Source organism: Streptopelia decaocto, assembly GCF_964273445.1.
Source record: "Streptopelia decaocto genome assembly, chromosome: 13".
Lineage (NCBI taxonomy): Eukaryota > Metazoa > Chordata > Aves > Columbiformes > Columbidae > Streptopelia > Streptopelia decaocto.
Window position 1 is genome coordinate 2016461 of NC_138668.1, and position 18645 is coordinate 2035105.

At 54.4% G+C, this 18645-nt stretch overlaps 2 protein-coding genes across 3 annotated transcripts; both read right to left on the bottom strand.

The window, feature by feature from the left end:
* Positions 1-2349: 2349 nt before the first annotated feature.
* TMEM184A (transmembrane protein 184A) lies at positions 2350-8062 on the bottom strand (the record flags this gene model as incomplete). The annotated part of the gene is made up of 8 exons (XM_082064818.1): positions 2350-3987; positions 4405-4602; positions 4699-4868; positions 5267-5358; positions 5958-6033; positions 6122-6212; positions 7013-7178; positions 7838-8062. The coding sequence occupies 8 exons, from the start codon at positions 8060-8062 to the stop codon at positions 3737-3739; spliced, it is 1269 nt and encodes a 422-aa protein (XP_081920944.1). The 3' UTR covers positions 2350-3736.
* A 4636-nt stretch (positions 8063-12698) lies between these two features.
* On the bottom strand, positions 12699-16483 carry PSMG3 (proteasome assembly chaperone 3). 2 transcript variants are annotated; one of them, XM_082064326.1, is made up of 3 exons: positions 16428-16483; positions 15518-15735; positions 12699-13243 (listed from the first exon to the last, which is right to left on the bottom strand). In XM_082064326.1, exons 2-3 carry the CDS (start codon positions 15731-15733, stop codon positions 13091-13093), a joined length of 369 nt encoding a protein of 122 aa, XP_081920452.1. In that variant the 5' UTR covers positions 15734-15735; positions 16428-16483; the 3' UTR covers positions 12699-13090. The 2 variants fall into 2 exon arrangements, with proteins under 2 accessions (XP_081920452.1, XP_081920453.1); XM_082064327.1 differs by lacking the exon at positions 16428-16483 and adding an exon at positions 16153-16325.
* Between the last annotated feature and the right edge of the window lie 2162 nt (positions 16484-18645).

Here is an 18645-nt window from a genome sequence, read left to right on the forward strand (position 1 = left end):
GAGTGGAAAGAAGCAGGGCTGGAAATGCTTTGTGTGTCAGCAGGTAATGGATGGTCATTAGGCGGCAGGGCTGGGGCTGGGCTGGCTCGGCTGAGCAGGGACGCGGGTGAAGCCCGGGGGCCATCGCAGTCACTGCGCCGAGCAGGAAAATCACCGTTCAGGTCCTGCTTGGAGAGGCTGCGACGGGGAGAAGAGAGGGAGGCGGGCAGGGGATGGAGGGGTGATTTTAGTTCAGGAGGAACAGAGCATTGGGAATGGGCCATGTGGAAGTTCAATGAAAGGAAACTCAACCTGCAGCACGCATAGGGGAGGAGAAGGTCCTAGAGCTGGGGGAGAGGAGTGTCTGAGAACGGGGCTGCGGGCACACAAATCCTGCTCTCTGGTGCAGGGCTGGCAGCAGCTGGGACGTGGGACTCGCTGGTAGGTGCCAGCACCCAAAAAAGGTCTCTAGCTCTGGGTGCCGTGAGGCAGGCAGCGGTGCCTGAGAGCTCTGGCTCTTCTTCCTTCCCTTCGCTCTCAGGGTGCGATGGCGGCGTGTGCCCTACGAGGATGCACCCCCTGCAGCAGCAGGTTGTAAATCTGCCTGACCCGAGCCCCAAAAAGCACCGGGAGGACCGATCGCCGCAGCCCAGCCTTGTCCTTGGGGAAAGCCCGAGGACAAGTGACGGCCGGAGAACAAATCTGCTGAGCACCGGAGCCGCTGCTGGCAGCCACGGGAGCCTGTTCCTGCCGAGCCGCCTGCTGGCGCGGCTCCAGGCGCTGTGGGCTCTCTGTAGGTCACCCGTGTGCTCGCCGCCAGCTTTTCCCCGCGTCCTTGCCGAGGAGGTGGAGGAGACGCGTTAGCAGAGGAGCACAGGACCGTGTCTGCCGGGGGACGCGTCCGGCCCGCAGCGCCGCTGGTGTTTCTGTTCTCCGTGGATGCGTTTTGACAGCATAATGGTTTGGGGGCAGCACCCAGCCTGAGCCGCGGGCTCTTGCCGCTCCCCATTCTCCAGGAAAAAGGCCGAGCGGGAGGCCGAGCTCGTGCCTGCTGTTCAGGGCGCCGCAGCCAGCTGGTGTCCAGCCCAGCACGGCTCCTTCAGGCTGCTATCGCACCACTGGCTTGGATGAGTCACAGCTGATTTTTCTCCCCCTCCTCCTCCCCTTGTTTTCCTTGCAAGAAAGACCTGCTTTACATATGACACAGTAATCAGGGCTTGACATAAATAGGCAAATGTTATTGTCTGCAGTGGGAATTGCACCTGCTGGCAAGAGCAATGAGTGCAGCCCATTATGCACCGGAGTCGATCATTTGTGCAATGAAGTACAACTACATTTCTTGCTGTGTTCTTGCGCAAGTCTGTATCTCAGTGGCCACGAGCGTGCCAACAGATGTGCCATCGTCACCTTTGCAGTCTGTCCTCGCCCCGGGAGCTGGAGCAGATTCTGTTCCTGCAGCTGTGACCGGCGCTCACCCGAGGGGCCGCAGACCAGGATGTTCAGCTCACCCAAGGGATCTGCAGACCAAGATGTTCAGCTCCCCCAAGGGGATGCAGACCAAGATGTTCAGCTCCCCCAAGGGGATGCAGACCAGGATGTTCAGCTCACCCAAGGGGATGCAAACCAGGATGTTCAGCTCACCCAAGGGATCTGCAGACCAAGATGTTCAGCGGGGAGATGTCCCTGCTTTGGTGCTGGCTGCCTTACCGAGCCCAGCAGCCTCGTCCCTGAGCATCGAGGCTGCACTTTGCAAGCAAGAGGATCCTGCTCCCAGGGTGTTCGGGGTCCTGGATGGATGCCTGGGTGCACAGAGCATATGGCTCTCATTTAGGGACCTTGTTGCAGGAAAAGTGGCGGAGGTCTCACCGGCTGAGCAGGTATGAGCAGTGGTGCTTCGGAGCAGAGGGACTTGCAAGACTGGCTTAGCTACAGGCTGCTCGTGTAGAGTCTGGGCTACCAATGAGATAAGATTCCTCCAATGATGATAAATAAAGGTTGTCTTGTCGCTGCTGGTCTGGGCTTAGCTTGGCTAAAGCGGCTCCGGCAGCTCTGAACTGCTGCAGCCACGCAAGGGTTGGAAGAGGTGCATTGTAAGGAGAGGAATCGGGGGACACACACGCTCTTTGTGGAGTGAAAAAGATGAGCGCAAATCCTGCGGGAATGTCAGAGTGTGCAGGATGCTGCGTGTGCAGGATGCTGCGTGTGCAAGATGCTGCGTGTGCAGGTATTTCTGCTGGGCCAGCATCGAGGGGCAGGGAGGACCTTGAGCTTCAGAGCATCAGCATTAGAGCAGGAACGTGGGCTTTGCTTGCTGAGCTAAGGGAAAACACTTGCTCACTCCATGGTAGAAATTGCTGTTTATTAGAAAAAAAAATCATAAATAAAATAATTTCATGTTACGATTTACATTTTGCAGCTTAAGAGCAGGGAAAAAAGAAACCTGCTAGGAGTTGTGTGTAAAACGGCTCTCGGCCTTACCCGGCGGTTTGTTTGCCACGCGACTACAAATCTGAGGCTGTAGACTTGCCCTCGTCCTTTCGCTGCTCAGCTCCCACCACCAAACAACAGCCCTGCCAGTGCCTCAGTGAGCTCCCAGGGATCCTCTGATTAACAGGGGAATAGAAATTGGGCTAAAAATTGGGAAAACAAAAATGAACTAAACCAACAAAAAAACAACAGAGAGGAAGTTTAACGGATGGGTGTGCGCTCTCCGTCACTGGTATGGGGAAAATCCCTCCGTGCAGTATCTTCCTCTGCCAGCGGTCCTGCCCGAGCAGCAGCCACCCCAGCACCGCTCCATCGTCACCGTCACCCGGCTGGGCTCAGCTCCCTCCTGCCTTCCACAGGTCGAGCAAAGCCCGGGGACAGTAAATAGCGAGGGGTCGGGAGGAACAGACAGTTCCCAATAAGCACATTCCTACCCCCACCAGTCACAGTCTGGTTCCCTAATAAAGACTCCGATAAGGAAGCTGGAATCCCTTTCAACTTCTGATCCATTCAGAGATAAGTGGGTTTAGCCGTAAACAAGCCCTTCTGTCACCGGCAGCCTCAGAAACGCAGCTGGAGCCCTCCCCGCCGCTCCCCGGGGAGCCGCTCAGGCAGCTGCGTGCCCATCTGGAGGGACAAGAGGATGACTTACTCTTCCTCCCCAGCAAAGGTCTTCTGCACCACTCCATAGGCTTTTCTGGGAGAATATGTAAAAATAAGGAATGACGTCTTTGAACCGTTACCGGGTTTTGAGGTGAAGTGAAGTCACCTTCCTGGGCTGTTTTCTCCATGGGGCCCTTTGAGAGAGGTTTTTTTTTTTTTTGCTCAAATTGGGAGAAACTAGAGCAGAACTGTGCTGAGAAAAGCGCTTCTCCCAGGCCCCAGCGCTGCTCGGAGCTCAGAGGAGGGCGAGGGCAGCCGGGCCGGCCTGCAGCCCGTTCCCCCCCTGGCTGGTGTCCCCAGCATGGGCAGGGACACGGGGGGGGCACCGAGACACTGGCTGTGGAGCAGCAGAGCCCGGACAGCAACGCGGGGCTGCTGAATCACAGGAGCAGAGTCAGCCCAGCCCCTAACACCCGTAGAGATGGGACAGCAGAAGCTGGCACTATTTGATTTAACCTTTCCATGGGCTATTGCATCTTCCCTTCAAGAGACTGGCTTTTTGAGTTGAGTTCCTGTCTTCTTGGGACTCAGAGCATCTCAGCCTTGAGACAGTTCCCACTTGCATGGGTTTAAACCTCTCCAGTGTGACTGTCCCCTCCGATGTCTCCTACAGCTCCTCGTCCGACACGATCAGCACTCTCTTCTCAATGTTTTTGCTCTTTCTGCCGGTTGGTCCCTCCACCTTGGAGGCCACGTGCCCGTTCTCCCCCGGCGCTTGGCGCTCTGCCTCCTGCATGGCCTGCTGCGTGTACTGCTGGTACGCGGGCGAGAAGTTGTGGATCGCATCCTGCACGATGTCCTGGGGGCTCATGGTCTCCTTCAGCCCGCTCGAGATGCTCTGCATCGGGGCGAGGTTTGCTGGAAAACAGCGAGAGCGGGAGGGCGGTGGGACATCAGCCAAGGAGCCCCAGCACTCCCAAACGGGACAGATGCCTTTCCTTAGAAATTCAAGACCAGGGCCGCATTGTGGGCCACGTCAGCTTGCAGTGGTGAAAAAAGGCAACCCCAGCTCCATGTTTCAAAGAGGATGGAACCTCTCCAGCAGCATGTGCCTTAGCACCACAATCCCCTAATGCTGCCCATCCACACCGAGGATTTTTCCTATCTGCTCGCTGTGGCTCGTGGGTATCACAAGGGAAGAGGGAGAAGGAACCCATGGAGCACAGGAGAAGACGACTCTTCTCATGGCTTTTAGCATCCCATTGTTAATGCTCTAAGGGCAGGTCTCCTCTTTCTTTATTCACTTATAAGGAAGGCAGAAGAGAGGAAAGTTACCTGTTGAGTTTTCTTTCTTTTCCCTGTACACCTGGCAGGTGAACGCGTAGCGCAGGGCAATGGAAGCAAAGAACATCTCAATGCAGATGATGAAGTTCTGGTAGCCGGCAGCCACCGTCCCAGCTCCCACCTCCTTCCCATCGATGATCTGAACTTCGGGGATCACCCCACATTTCTCCAGGATTGCAAGCAGCGTTCCTGTGCAGGGGAAGGGAGAGGGATCAGCTCTGATCCTGCGTCCCCAGGTCAGCTGGGGCTACAGGAGGAGAACTGGGCACCTGTGGTGGGACCCACCTTGCCAGAAGGAGAGGAAAATTACTGCCTTGATAGTGATGAACTTGAGGACTGGCTCAAATGGGCGCAGCAGGTCCATGGTGGCGAAGTAGAAGAGGAAGAGGGCGTAAAGCGCCAGGCTCACAGAGAAGTTGTAGATGATGGTGATGTAGAGGTAGCCGCTTTGGACACTGTGGGGGAAGAGAGAGCAGCTGCCCTGGGCTGCAGGACACAAAGTGAGCACAGTGGGGGCAGAAAAGGATGAAATGGGGAGGGGAGACGTGTAGCTGTGCCACAGGGGAGAGCACAGCCCCACCAGGGACGGTGAGGTGGGCAGAAGACGGGGCAGGGGGCTGCTCTCAGCTTTTCTTCTGTTGGTCCATGTTTATTATTACAGCCCACGGGAGTTCGGTCCCTTTCTCATTTTGAGGGCAGTGAGTCCCCGTTCCCAGGTGCTTTGGGCTCCTTATACTCTTGCTACCTGCAGAGCAGCGCCCCAGGGAGGGCTGGCAGGACACCCTGTCCCTTGTGACAGAGCAGGGACCCATCCTGTCCCCTCCACCCTCCCCAGCCCCATCCAGCATCTCACTTGAAATCCCCATCGTGGTACTTCCCAAATGCCTGCAGGATGATGGTGACGATGGCCATGAGGGGTTTCACGATGCAGAACTGCAGCGTAGCCTGCAGAGAGGAGAGACACGGTGCACCCCAGGCAGCAAGGACATCCCACCGCCCCCTTGCAGCTCCAGCCACCCCCAGCCCCTCCGCAGGAGCCAACCCCTCTGCTCCCAGGACAGACACACAGAGGAAAGGACAGTTCTCCATGGCAGGGGTGACCAGCGCTGCGGGGTGAAATATGAACCAGCACAAGGTTTGCAGATGGGAGGGAGCAGGGCTCCCCAAAGGCAGCTCCTGAAATGCAGCATAGCCACTCTGAGAGGGGGGACCGGGTGGTTTGAGGACAGACCAGCACCAGGATTCAGCCCCGGGGATTGAGTGAGCATCCAGCTCAGCTGGGTCTGGACAGAGATGGCAATCTGGGCTCTGCAGTGGGAGGAGACCCTGACTCAGCAGTGAGTCAGAGCAAGGACAGCGAGTGCGGCACCCTGCTGCTGGCCAGGTGCCGGAGCTGCCTCCCTCCCAGGAAAACTAAACCAAAGAGAGCATCTCAGGAGAACAGCTCAGCAGAGACCTCCTGGCAGGGCAGTGGGGACGGGCCCTGCTGCCCAGAGAGCCCCATCAGAGGGGAGCAGAGCCGACGCGCTCCGTCGGGTACCCACCTGCTTGCAGAAGCGCAGGAAGCCAATGGAGTAGGACATGCCCTGAAGGCAGCAGGTCCCGTAAATGCAGCTGGATCTGGAAGTAGAAGCAAAGATGCCACTGAGGCTGTTAAATGGGGAAAGCGGGTGGAGGGACGAGGTACTCATGGGACGCTGCGACTTACGCAATGGGCTTCCCCCGGATCTCTGCCATGATGGTGCTCTCCCCTCCGAGGTACTCGAAGCAAAGGCTCAGGAAGCTGTAAATCACGAAAGCTGTCGAGGCAAGGGCAGATACTATCAGCAGGGCTGATGGAGATGCAGGTTGGGGGTGGAGGTTATTACATTTCACATTCCTTGCTGCTCAGGTGCCTTCTCATCCACCCCCGCACAGCACCAGGATTTGGGACTCCGGTGGGTGGGAGCCCAGCGAGAGAAGCAGCAGGTTGAATGCACCATGTGCAGAGGGTTTGTTGCGGGTGCAGCAGCTCCTCTGTGCACACACGGGCCCTGGGTGCCCGTGGTGACAGTCACACCTCCCAGCAGCGCTGCTGGACACCAGGCAAGGCCAGGCAGGAGCGCAATGGCCAGAGACCGTCTGCGTGGAAGGATCTCAGCAATGCCAAGGGGCACTCCAAACCCAAAGTAATACACACATCCACATCCCTCCCTTCTCCAGGGGGAGGGCAACAAGGTGGAAGAGCAACCTCAACACTCATGAGCTTCCCCTGCACCTTGAAACATCCCAACTCCCCAATTTCTTAGGTAAGTCTGCCTTTAGAAAAGCTGCATTTCTACCACAAAGGCAGCCAGGAAACCTCTTTCCCCAGGAGCAGGACACTGTGGTCCCTCTGAGCCTGCAGGCAGGTGGCGGACAGGTGGCTGCCCATGGGGCAACCCCTCCCTGCTACTGATGGAGAAGGAGGGAAAACCTCCGTACGGAGGAAGGGAGAGTGGGGAGTGGAAGAGATGGAGATTCGCCACTTTGTGCAATGCAGGGCACTCCAGAGACAGGTGAGCGGGATGGGAGCCCTGCTTTGCCATCGGCCTCCCTGCCAAGGACAGGCTGTGCTCACCTTCATAGCAGTCGCGCACCGAGTCGAAGTAGACGTAGTACTGGTGGCTGCCGAGGAGGAGGAGGCTGAGCCAGGAGTCGAAGGCATAGATGGGCACGATGAAGAGGATGCGGATGATGTAGCGCTGCTCCTTGGGGACGGTGTAATTCTTCAGGTGCGTGTAGATCTGCAAAGTGCCCAGTGCAGAGCTGTGGGTACCACCGCTCGGGAGGGGAACCAGAGGTGCCCTCAGCCCGGGGGCATGCCAGAGGCTTGTCCCATGTCACCCCTCCTCCCAGGGGTGACAGCACCTCTGGCTTTCCAGCACAGACCCATTGCCATGAACAGACACATGAGACAGGCTCCATCCCAGGGCAATCCCTTCCACAAAAACACATGGAAATGGGGTCCGTTCCCCGGGGCTGTGCGAGGAGCATTCCCTCCTCTACACCGGCCCCCATGGAGTCGTGTCCCAGCGCTCAGAGCTGCCAGCTTGCCCCAGGGCTGCTTTCAGCACCACAAATTCCATGTAGCACGCACAGACATGCCCACTGGCCATATGTTTCAGGGCAGCCGGTGATGTGCACCCCAAAGGCACAGACCCCGGGGTGTCAGAAGAGAAACCCCGCTGGGTGTTGCCTACGAGTAGTGCCAATGTCCTACAGCCTCTCCTGGCTCCGGCAGCCATCCGCGGAGCGTGTGGGCAAAGTCCACCCTCCCGAGATATCCCCTCCAGGCAGCAACAGGAGGAAATACGCACCCAGAGCTGAGTGATTTGCAATGAATCAATATGTTTGCCCTTGCGTTAACCCCAGCCCCGAGCCTCGCTTCCGCTCCAGCCCGTACCTGGTGAAAGGTGACGATGAGCGCTGACCACACGAAGATGCCGGAGACGACCTGCGCTGCCGTCGTGGTCAGGAAAAGCTGCCGGGCGTCCTCAGAGGTGTTGTGGGCAGCTGTGAGCAGGATGAGGGCCGGGGATGGGGGAGCCGAGGCCAGCGTGGCCACCATGCCGGGCCCCGGGGTGCTGGGCGCCGCGGGAGGTGACAAGGCACGGGTGACATTGCTCATCTGCAGGAAGGGAGAGGCAGCGGGAGTGGTGCAGGAAGGCAGGACTGGGGCAAGCTGGTGAAGGGGAAGGTCCCAGCAGGTTTCCCAGCCCACATGGTGTGACAAACGTCCTGTGAGGTTTATCTCCTCCCCAGCGTTTTTCCAGGGTGTCCTTCACCCAATCCAGCCTATTCACTGTGTTTGGACCTGCCTCTCCCACCAGGAAAATGCGAAATGTCCTTCAAAAAGCAGGAGTTCTTTTCTCTGATAAGGTGCATGAGGTTCTCGTGTCCCCAAAGCACATGCTTCCCCTTCCCAGCCTTGCTCCTGCTTGTTTTCTCAGGGGTCACTATCCTGTTTGAAAGGGAAATATCTGCCTGCACTTGTGCCCGTATGAGTTCACACTTGTGGCTCAGGACCTGTTGCCATCAGGAACCTGAGACTTAAGGGTTAAACTCATCCCTCACCCATAATAATAATGAGTCCCTTACTGAAGAGTCATCAGGACAATGATGTCCTCCTTGGACATCCTCTTTGTGGTCCCCCCAACATTTGGCTCCTTTCCTCGTGTGTGGCCTGCTGGGGGCAAACCCCAGGGCTGCTGCGTTTTGGGGACACCGAAGGGCTCTCACACCTCCCCGGTAGGTCTGTCCCCCTCAAAGCCACAAGGCTCTGAGTGTTCCTGGCACAGAGGGTGGCCTGGGCGTACGGCACCATGTACCCTGTGGCTCCAGACAGCAAGGACCAACCTAATAATATGCTCTTATTTATAGGGCAGCTTCGTATCTCAAGGCCAACAGATGCATAAACTGCCATGTTTGGTCTTTCTGCTAATCTGTGGGAAGCTGCTTTTTCCCCAAGTATAACAATAGCTTGTTTTTTGTGTTTTTTTAAGCAACCACCTGTGAGCAGAGCTCTAACAATATAGATTCTTCTCAGCATATTGTTAACAAACAAAGATTTTAGCTGCTGGTAACTACTGCCTGGGGTAAAACTGTAAGCATGAACTGGTGAGAAGCAAGAAAACATCTGCCACAGATAAGAGTGGTAGGGAATGCCCTCAGTCCAATTAAACACAGAAAACAGATCAAACCAAGAGCTCACTCAGCAGCTTCCTCTCCTGCCCTGTTCCCGAACGCCAACCTCGCAGGAGAGGAAACTCAGCTGGTGTCAGATCAACAGCCCTAAAAATACCTTCCCCCCCCTCCGCCTGTAAGCGGAGAAGCCCAGGGCCGGGCGTGCTGGCTGGGTCCCAGAGCTCATACCTGCGCCCGCGAGCGGGGAAGCGGAGCCGGGGCAGCACGGGGGAGAACGGGGCTGGTGGGGCTACCGAGGCAGCGGGGAGCCGGCTCTTCCTCCCCGTGACCGGCAGGAGCCCGGGGAGGGAGCTGCTCTTTGGACAGACCACGACGACGCTGGACCTGCCTTGTAAACATTAACAGGAGGCCAGAGATAGCTCACGGTGCGGGGAGGGAGGGAGAACCAGCTGTGCACCGTTCCACACCGCTCCTTGCTCTTTCTGGGGCTGCCCTGCTGCAAGTTGGGGCCGTACAGATTGCATTTCCCTCTGCACAAGCATCACGATAGGGAAGGATGCAGTCCAGCTTGCTTCCCAGCACACAGCGGAGAGCTGCGCTCATCACTAGACCCACTCATTCTGGTTTTGACCCAGTGCTGTGCCATGGATGCTTGGCCCAAGACATCCCAGCTCATATTAGCTTTCCCAGCCCGGCTGCGGGCATCACGGTACGAGCACGGTGGCACCAGCAGCTGGTCCTGGCAGGCTCCCCAGCATTGTCACCCTCCAAACACGGCAGAGCAAGTCACTGAGAACAAAAGCCTCGGTGCTGCTCGGAGACAGGGCTCCCAGCTCCTGAGGTAATTAGATCCCGGCTGTGCAAGGTAGCCAGGCAATCCAATGCAGATATAGGGCTGTTTGCTTCCAAAACAAAGGCGGTGAAGAGACACAAAGAGTATTATTAGCTGCAAAACTCAGCTCCTGGATGGGACCGCGCCAGCGCCACGTCCAGTCTGGCTGTTTGTAGGCACCTTGTGGGTACTTGCAACACACACAGTTTACCTGTTACGCTCACTCCCTGGGATATTGGAGATGTTAAGTGAGCGCTGAGCAGAAAATAAACTGAGCAGTGACACCTGTGGTCAGGCGGCCACCTGCAAACGGGGCTTTGCAATTTGCCAGGGATTCCCCTCCAAGCACAGGTGTGAGCTCCCAGCTCACATCGCTGCCATTGTCCTGAAACACCAGGGGACAAATCCCCAGCTCAACAGCGGCCTCCGCGGGGCTGGGGCGGTCAGAAAGGAGCGCTGGGCCCCCGCAGCCCCCAGCAGTGCCTCTGTGGGGCTGGCTGTGTGCTCCGGTAAGGGGGAGTGATCCCTGACCCCATCCCTGGAGGGAGAGCGGCCAAGCTCAGCCCCACCGGCCCCGGAGACGCGCCTTTCCCCCACCTGCTTCCAGATAGAGCTGAGACACGGGGGTTATTCACCCTCTGTACGCCACCCCCAAGGCACCCAGGAGGAAGCACCTATAGCACACAGCTATAAATAGAGGCAGGGCAGCACCGAGCCCTCCTTAAAGCCCATCCCGAGGGGTGTGTGACGCACGCACATGGCTCCAGCAGCAGCCTCTGCCCTTGCTGCAGCTCCCACGGGTGCTCAGGACCGATGGCTGGAGCAACAACCCCTGTTCTGTGGGGGCACCCCCTGCTGCTGCACCCCAGGACCCCACTTACCCTGCGGGGCTCCTCCGGGAGCGGGTCTGGCTGCTCGGGACACCTTCCTCCGCATCCCCTGCGCCCTCCTCCACCTGCACCCGTGGGAGACTCCTCCTCCGGGCACCCCCCCGGCCCTGCCCGCGCCTGGCAGCGGCCCTGCCTGCTCCCCATGGCCCTGCCCGCTCCCCATGGCCCTGCCCGCTCCCCATGGCCCTGCCCGCTCCCCATCGCCCGTGGGAGCCGGAGCAGCAGGTCGGGCTTCACCTCCTGCAGAAAAGCCACCCAACCCACCTTGCCAGTCCGCCGCGCTCAGCACCCACGCCCCGAAAGCAAACACGGGTGGAAAACCACGGTGCAGCCCGGCCGTGGGTGAAAGCTCTGCCTGGGTGGCAAAAGGCTGGTTTTCTTGCAGTTGGGAGTTAATTCTCACCTGGAGGACAGCGATGATTAAAAGGCAGGCAGCTGGGGGGGCGACCGGCAGACTTGTGCCTGTTTTTCGGTGCAGGCCTTTCCCTTGGTTTACTGCAGAGCAGAGGGGAGCAAAGTCGAAGGAGCAATTGCTCGAGGTCTAATTTATCGCCATGGAAAGGCAACAAGATACATCTGTCCAGGCTCCGAGCACCAAATGGGAGAGATCTCCACGTCCTTACCTGCCACCCCGCGCACACCTGCTGGCACACACAACCAGGAAATCAAGGTGGTTAACTTGGGGTTGGCTCTTAGGTAGCAACACTCAGGTGTTCGGGGCATGGCAATGGTGTGGACCATACCACTGCGGTGGAAGATGCGATTTACATTCAATTTGCTAATTAATGTACTGTTTCCACAAGTTGCTGGAGCTATGGACACCATAAAAGCACCGAGATTTAGGAAATACATTGAATTTTGTGTTGGGAAAGAATCCCTACTAACAAACCAGGACCAACAGTAACAAGTTCCACATGCCTCTGTCAGCCCTCCTAGACAAAAAAAAGTGTAAAAGAGGGAAAATTTGGAGTTCTGGCAGATGCAAATCTTTGATTTTTGGAAGCACAGTTTGGAAAATTATTTTTAGATGAAGTTTCTTGTCAAGGGCAGCTGCAAGCCCGCAGTGTCTGGACGTACTTGTAAAAAAGAGTTTCATTTCTTGTAATCCCTTAAATACCGTAAATAATCCTTACTTCAGAGAAAGGAGTCCTTTCGAAATGCGCTTTCTGCTTTTCTACTTGTAGGGGATTTTTTTAGCAAGAGAAACAAAGCAGCAACTGGATCTATGTGGGGCAGGCACAGCGTCTGTGCCGGTATCAATGGGCCTTAACACAGCACCAGTCTCCCCAGCCCAGAATTCAAGGCCCAGTCAAGTTCATCAGTGATAAAAGTCTTTAACAGCCCCCTTAAAAATTTACTACGTGGTGGTGTTACAAGAAGAGGTAAAAACAAATGTGCTGGCCGAGCAAATGGCAGAATTTTGGCTATTAGGCATTGCAGCAACTCATATAACTTCACTCAACACTTTTTTGACAGACTCAGAAGAAACACCCCTGTGTGCCCCCCAAACCCTCGTGTCCCCACGACTCCTGTGACAGGTCCTTGGTGCAGGTGGCCCGAGCTACGTATGTGCTGCCTCTCTCACCTGCTGGTACCATGTAATCCATAAGCAGCTGTTACTTTGTCTTTTTCCTCACCACTAATTTGGGTTCCCATCTTCCACCCTGATGTCAACTTTCATGACATTTGCAGAGCATAATTATCTGCCCCTCTCGAAGTGAAAGTGGAAAATGAATGCAGACTGACATACGGACAAACGCGGTCATATAGGACTCACTTCCTTAAAAACAGGCAAGAAAATCTTTCCTATTATGCAATTGCTGTTGATTTGTTACTGAGGCTTGTATTTCGATTGAAGTGACTTTCACGGAGCAAAAAAGAAAACAGGTAAAATTAGATTCGTCAATGTTTCTTTTATTCACTCTGCACTGGGTGTTCCCCCTTTGCGGTTCAGCGTAGCGACAGAGCTTGGCATCTACTGCTCCTCAGGACACAAGCGCAGAGCAGCGCCGCTTCCCAAACACACATCCCACCCAATGGGATAAAAATAATACTTCTCTCGTATGTTGAGGCAATTGTTCTTGTCTCACCACTGACTATACAGACTGCAAACCTGTCACAGTAACCAAACCCGCAAATGTTCTACACAGTAGAGAAAAAGTAATGAAATTCCTCAGCGTGTCCAAAACCAGCACAAAGACATTCCATCATTTTCACTTCTTGTCCTTTTAAATAAGTGGTGATGACTCATGGACTCAAGATCATTTCCTTGAATCCAGATGGCACAACTTCACCACACTTGGCAACTTCGGATCACTTCCCGGAGAGCTTGTATTCCTTCCATGGTCTTGTCCTTTAAAGCCATGGCCAGAAGAACGGGTTTGTTCCCGGCTTCCTGAGACACGAACGCCACCAGGTTTTTGGCACAAACATGGGCGAGGGGCTGAAAAGCAAAAATATACAGATGTACACACTCAGAGCTCGGAGAGCCCTTCCCCTCGAGTTAGGAGAGGAACAGTGACGTGCAGCACGTCAAGAACTTGTCAATAGTGGACTCGGAGCGAGTGTGCAGTTTGCTGAGCGGTTCCAGCGTGACTGGGAGCAGATAGTATGGTCAGCACAGCCAGGCCACAGCACGGGGAACTTCAGGAAACGCTTTCTCAATCAGCTTAAAAGGGAAGAGTTTAGGCCTGTGAGTGACAGCTGCTCAAACCGCTCCAAAACAACTGAACCAGAGCTGCACTTGAATTGAGTTTTGAGCTGGTCTGGAAAACCTGGAAAGCTGGTACAGAGAATCTTTCCTTCTGCTAATCCTCCCACCCAAACTACAACCCCAAATATCACATTATGTGAAATGCCACTGATCAAAATGCCTCTATTTCCACCACAACCAGATTTCTGAAGAAGTTCGCAAGTACAGTTTTCTTTAAAAAACCTGTTGCTGAAGAGGGTATGTTCTGTTGACAAGGTCAGGAAAAAAACATGTTATTTTTGCAATTCCTACAGACCCCAAAATGCTGTTATATACACAGTCTTCGCACGCCATGTGTAAAAGACTTGGTTTTGATTTTAATAGAACAATGAAGAACAGAACCAAGTAGTGAGGCTGAAGGAGGGAGGAAAAGGGGTATAATCTTCTTAATGAGTTTTTTTTAACAAGAACATGCAGCTCAGTTTCATTTACATTCACATTTGTGTATTTATCAGAAGGATGAGTTTGCTTGATTTTAGCTACCAGTGTGGTTTGGAAGTATACACCATCCCAAAGCGGGATGTTAACAGTCATAAGCAGAAAGGTAGCAAACTAGTGAAAGCCTTTTCTTAAAGTTTATATTGATTAAGCTGGTAAAATGCTTTAAAAGTGCTATGCAACAAAGTAAACACAGGCGTTTTCCATTCCTAAATAAAACACAAAAACAGCTTGGGGGTGGAGGTGGTCAGAATTACCAAACGTCACATCAAGGAGAGCAAAGCATCTCGCACCCAGAGAAGGAAAAGCTACTGCTGAAGAACGAGAACTCCGTATGGGGAAGCCATGCACAGAATCAGGAACTTGTGCTGCTGGAGTTTTCCTAGTTAAGGTTAGCAAGTAATATTTGATAGCTGCAACCCTGATGGAAAGCCTCATAATCTTGTAGCTCTGTAACTTTCTGTTTTAATGGTTGACTAGTTGACGCTTTGCGAAATATATTTTCTTCTGCTTTCTCTCCAGCTTTGTGAAATGGTCGATAAAAACTCATTTTGTTGAGGCAAAACAAATTAAACTTTATCAAGGGTAGGTGCTGGCAGGCACACTTGGGAGAGAGCAACTAAAGTCCATTATGGGGCTGGCATAGAGTGGGGCTGTGGGGGCGAGAAAAGGGACTTGAAAAGTAAAACAAACTCACTGGAACGGGAACTAAAAAAAAGGTTATCAAAGGCTGCATGTTTGATCTCACAACCCTTAAATCAACAGGAGCTTTATCAAACCTTCCATAAACACGGCAAAGCAATCCATATCCTGTAGGACACAAAATAACAGATCCCCAAACCACTCGCGGTCAGTTAAACCTTTTATGTCAAAAAGAGCAGATGAGCAAGCATACTTTTCTGATAAACCCCTCTTCCCTCAGAAGAGATTTAAAAATTAACCTCACCCCTATGCAAACATCGCTTAACTGCTGTGATTCATCAACTCCCCAGCAACTTGCACAGCCTCACCTACCACATTTCCCCCTTGTCCTCGCTGCCTGTGCACCTGCTCTCATAGAATCACAGAATGTCCTGAGCTGGAAGGGACCCACAGGATCATGGAGTCCAACTCCTGTCCCTGCACAGGACACCCCACAGGTCACCCCGTGTGTCTGAGGATGTTGTCCAGTCTCTTCTTGAACATTCTCAGGCTTGGGGCTGCGACACCTCCCTGGGGAGCCTGTTCAGTGTCCAGCACCTCTGGGTGAAGAAATGTCCAGGCTGACCATCCCTTGGCACATCTTCTGCCATTCCCTCAGGTTCTGTCACTGGTCACTAAAGAGAAGAGTTTGGCACCTGCCCCTCCTGCTTCCCTTGTGAGGAAGCTGTAACTGCAATGAGGTCTCCTCTCTGCCTCCTCCAGGCTGAACAAACCAAGTGACTTTAGCTGCTCCTCATACAGCTTCCCCTCCAAACCCCTCACCAACTTCCCAGCCTCTTCTGGACAATCTCTGACAGCTTAATATCTTGGTGCACCCACTCTCACCTCATCCTTGCCCAGCAGCACCTTTGTGGTGAGCGAGGGTCTGCCCACGCTGTCCCCGACCGTGCTGGGGTCCACGTAGATGATCGTCCCCATCTTGCCGTACTGCGTGACCACCACGAGGATGGCGTTGGAGAAGGCCGTGCACACCACCTCGGTGGGCACCCCGCACACCACCGCCTCGCGCTGCTTGGACGTCACGATGGGACCCGCTTCCATCGCTGCGGAAAAGGAACAATAAAACAACAAGAGCAATAAAATAGCGTTAGATTAAAGGCACAGACCGTGGGCTATAAAAAGCCCGGTTCCTTCCCTTTGTTTGAAATACCCATGTTGGTTTCAGGGCACAAAAGTACCCCGGGGTGCGCATCTGGAGGAACAGCATCGCAGAGCCCTGACTGCGAGGGGAAATCTGACGGCCCCGCAGCACCGCCCTGCGCTCCCCAGCAAGAACGAATAGAATAGAATAGAATAGAATAGAATAGAATAGAATAGAATAGAATAGAATAGAATAGAATAGAATAGAATAGAATAGAATAGAATAGAATAGATTCATAGAATCATTTCAGTTGGAAGAGACCCTCAGGATCGAGTCCAACCACAACCTAACTCCAGCACTAAACCATGTCCATAAGCACCTCGTCTAAACGCCTTTTCAACCCCTGCAGGGATGGTGACTCCACCGCTGCCCCGGGCAGCCTGTTCAATGCCCGACAGCCCTTCCTGTGAACAGGTTTTCGTGCCGATCACCGTTTAACAGCGATCGCACCCGCAGCCCGGGCCGCCTCCGAGCCCCACCCGATCCGCCGCGCTCTCCCTCGCTGGCACCGAGGAGGCGACCCCCGCGTTCCCCCCGCAGGCCCCGGCGCTCCCCGAGGGAGCCGAGGCTGAGGCGAGACCCCGCCGGCCCTACCGCGCCCGGCGCCGCCGCTGCAGGCCCAGGCCCAGGCCAACCCCGCGCGGCGGAAGCGGCGCCTTCCCCCTCCCTCCCTCCCTCCATCCGCCGGGCCGCGGCGCGGGGAGATGGCGCAGGGCGGTGGGGCTGCCCCCCCCAGCGCCGCCATTACTCGCGGCCGGGGAGGCGCCGCTTCCCGCTCTCCTCAGGGGCGTATCGGCGGCCCCGGGGCTGGGCCTTTTCCCCGGCACGGCCTTCTCGGCTGTGTTCTGCCCGCGTTACACGGGCTCCCGTCATTGGGGATGTCACACGGCCTGTGCCCTGAGGGGAGACGGTGAACCGGCGGCTGATGATCACAGCGTGTCAGGGGTTGAAGGGCCCTGGAAAGCTCATCCAGTGCAATCCCCCCATGGAGCAGGAACACCCAGCTGAGGTTACACAGGAAGGTGTCCAGGCGGGTTGGAATGTCTGCACAGAAGGAGACTCCACAACCCCCTGGGCAGCCTGGGCCAGGCTCTGCCACCCTCACCACGAACAAGTTGCTTGTATTTAAGTGGAACCTCCTGTGTTCCAGTTTGCACCCATTGCCCCTTGTCCTGTCACTGGTTGTCACCAGAAGAGCCTGGCTCCATCCTCCTTTCCATATTGATCCCCAGGAATGAGTCCCCCCTCAGTGTCCTCTTGTCCAGCTCCAGAGCCCCAGCTCCCTCAGCCTTTCCTCACACGGGAGATGCTCCACTCCCTGCAGCATCTTGGTGGCTGCGCTGGACTCTCTGCAGCAGTTCCCTGTCCTGCTGGAACTGAGGGGCCACAACTGGACACAATATTCCAGGTGTGGTCTCCCCAGGGCAGAGCAGAGGGGCAGGAGAACCTCTCTGACCTACTGACCACCCCCTTCTAACCCACCCCAGGTACCATTGGCCTTCTTTTCCTTCAAAATAAGGCGGGTGTGGGGCCATCAGAGCGGCCTTGGCCTGGCCCAGCCTCGCTGGCACAAGGGGTGGCACGTCTGGCACCGAGATGTTCCATGTGTGGTCCAGGTGCTTCTTGAGCCAAGTGTGGGGCTTGGGGAACAGTGGAAGCTGCTCAGGGCTGCTGTAATGGGAGAGCAGGACACCTGCATCTAGAGTGCAAAAAGAAATGTTTACATCCCACGGACAATATGTGTAAACATTCGGTTTATTGCATACAGTTAATTCAGTGCTACTTTTTGTTTCTTCTTTGAAATAGTGGCACTCGTGAATATCAACTTCGTATAAAGTCATACAAAGCTCTGTAAACTGGGATTTCTCAGAGGTTTGCAACTTTGTAGATTGCTGCAATTGCTACTGGAAACTGTCATTTGTGTGTTAGGTCTCTCCAGTCATTTCCACCGCACACAAAATGTTTGACCTGTGGCTGGTGCATTAGCAACTTGATTTCTGGGTTATCTATTTAGGTAACGTCTCTTAAGAACCTCATATATATTTTGTACCAAAAGTTTTAACAAAAACTGACTCCAGGAAGAGCACGTAAACTTTGTGCTGAGAATCCTTTAAGGCACCGTTAGAGAGCAGCAGAGGTCCATGGAAAAGCTTTTAGTGCAGCAGGTTATTCTTGTGGTGAATTCAAACAGAGAGGGTTGATACCTTTTTGGTACTCCTTGCAATCTGGCAAATAGTCTGTTTTCTAGCACTGAAAAAAAACAACATTCCTCTTCCTTGCTTACCACAATCACTTGAGGCTTTGCCTGTTTGACGGAGATAATAGCGGCTCTTGTCAGTAAAGCCTCCTGACTCATAAAGTTTATTCCTGCTCTGCCTTCTCCGGAGAATAATTGTACTTCAGGAAACACAACAGATCGGATGCTTTCTGCCATCCTTGCTAGCCTCCATTTTAGTTTTTACATGACAGGAGGATAGAGTCCACTCTAATTCAGCCTTACATGGAAATGCCATACTTAACTCTTTTGTCCCAAACTGATAAAAAACAGTGATCTTTAACAGTTTCAATCAACTGGATACCTCATTTTGGCATGTAGCTGAGACTGGATATAGCAAACTCAAGAAACAGATGGCAGGAGGTGACCGAGCACTGAAACTTCATCACTGAAAGTAAATACATTAAAAATAAAGGAAAAAAAAAAAGCTAAAGCTAAGGAGAAGGCTTCTGTTTTCCAGGTGAGTGAGGCAGGGGATGGAGATTTGAGAACACACATTGTGGAGACAACGGGGCCTTTCCAAAGGGGTCTTGTCTG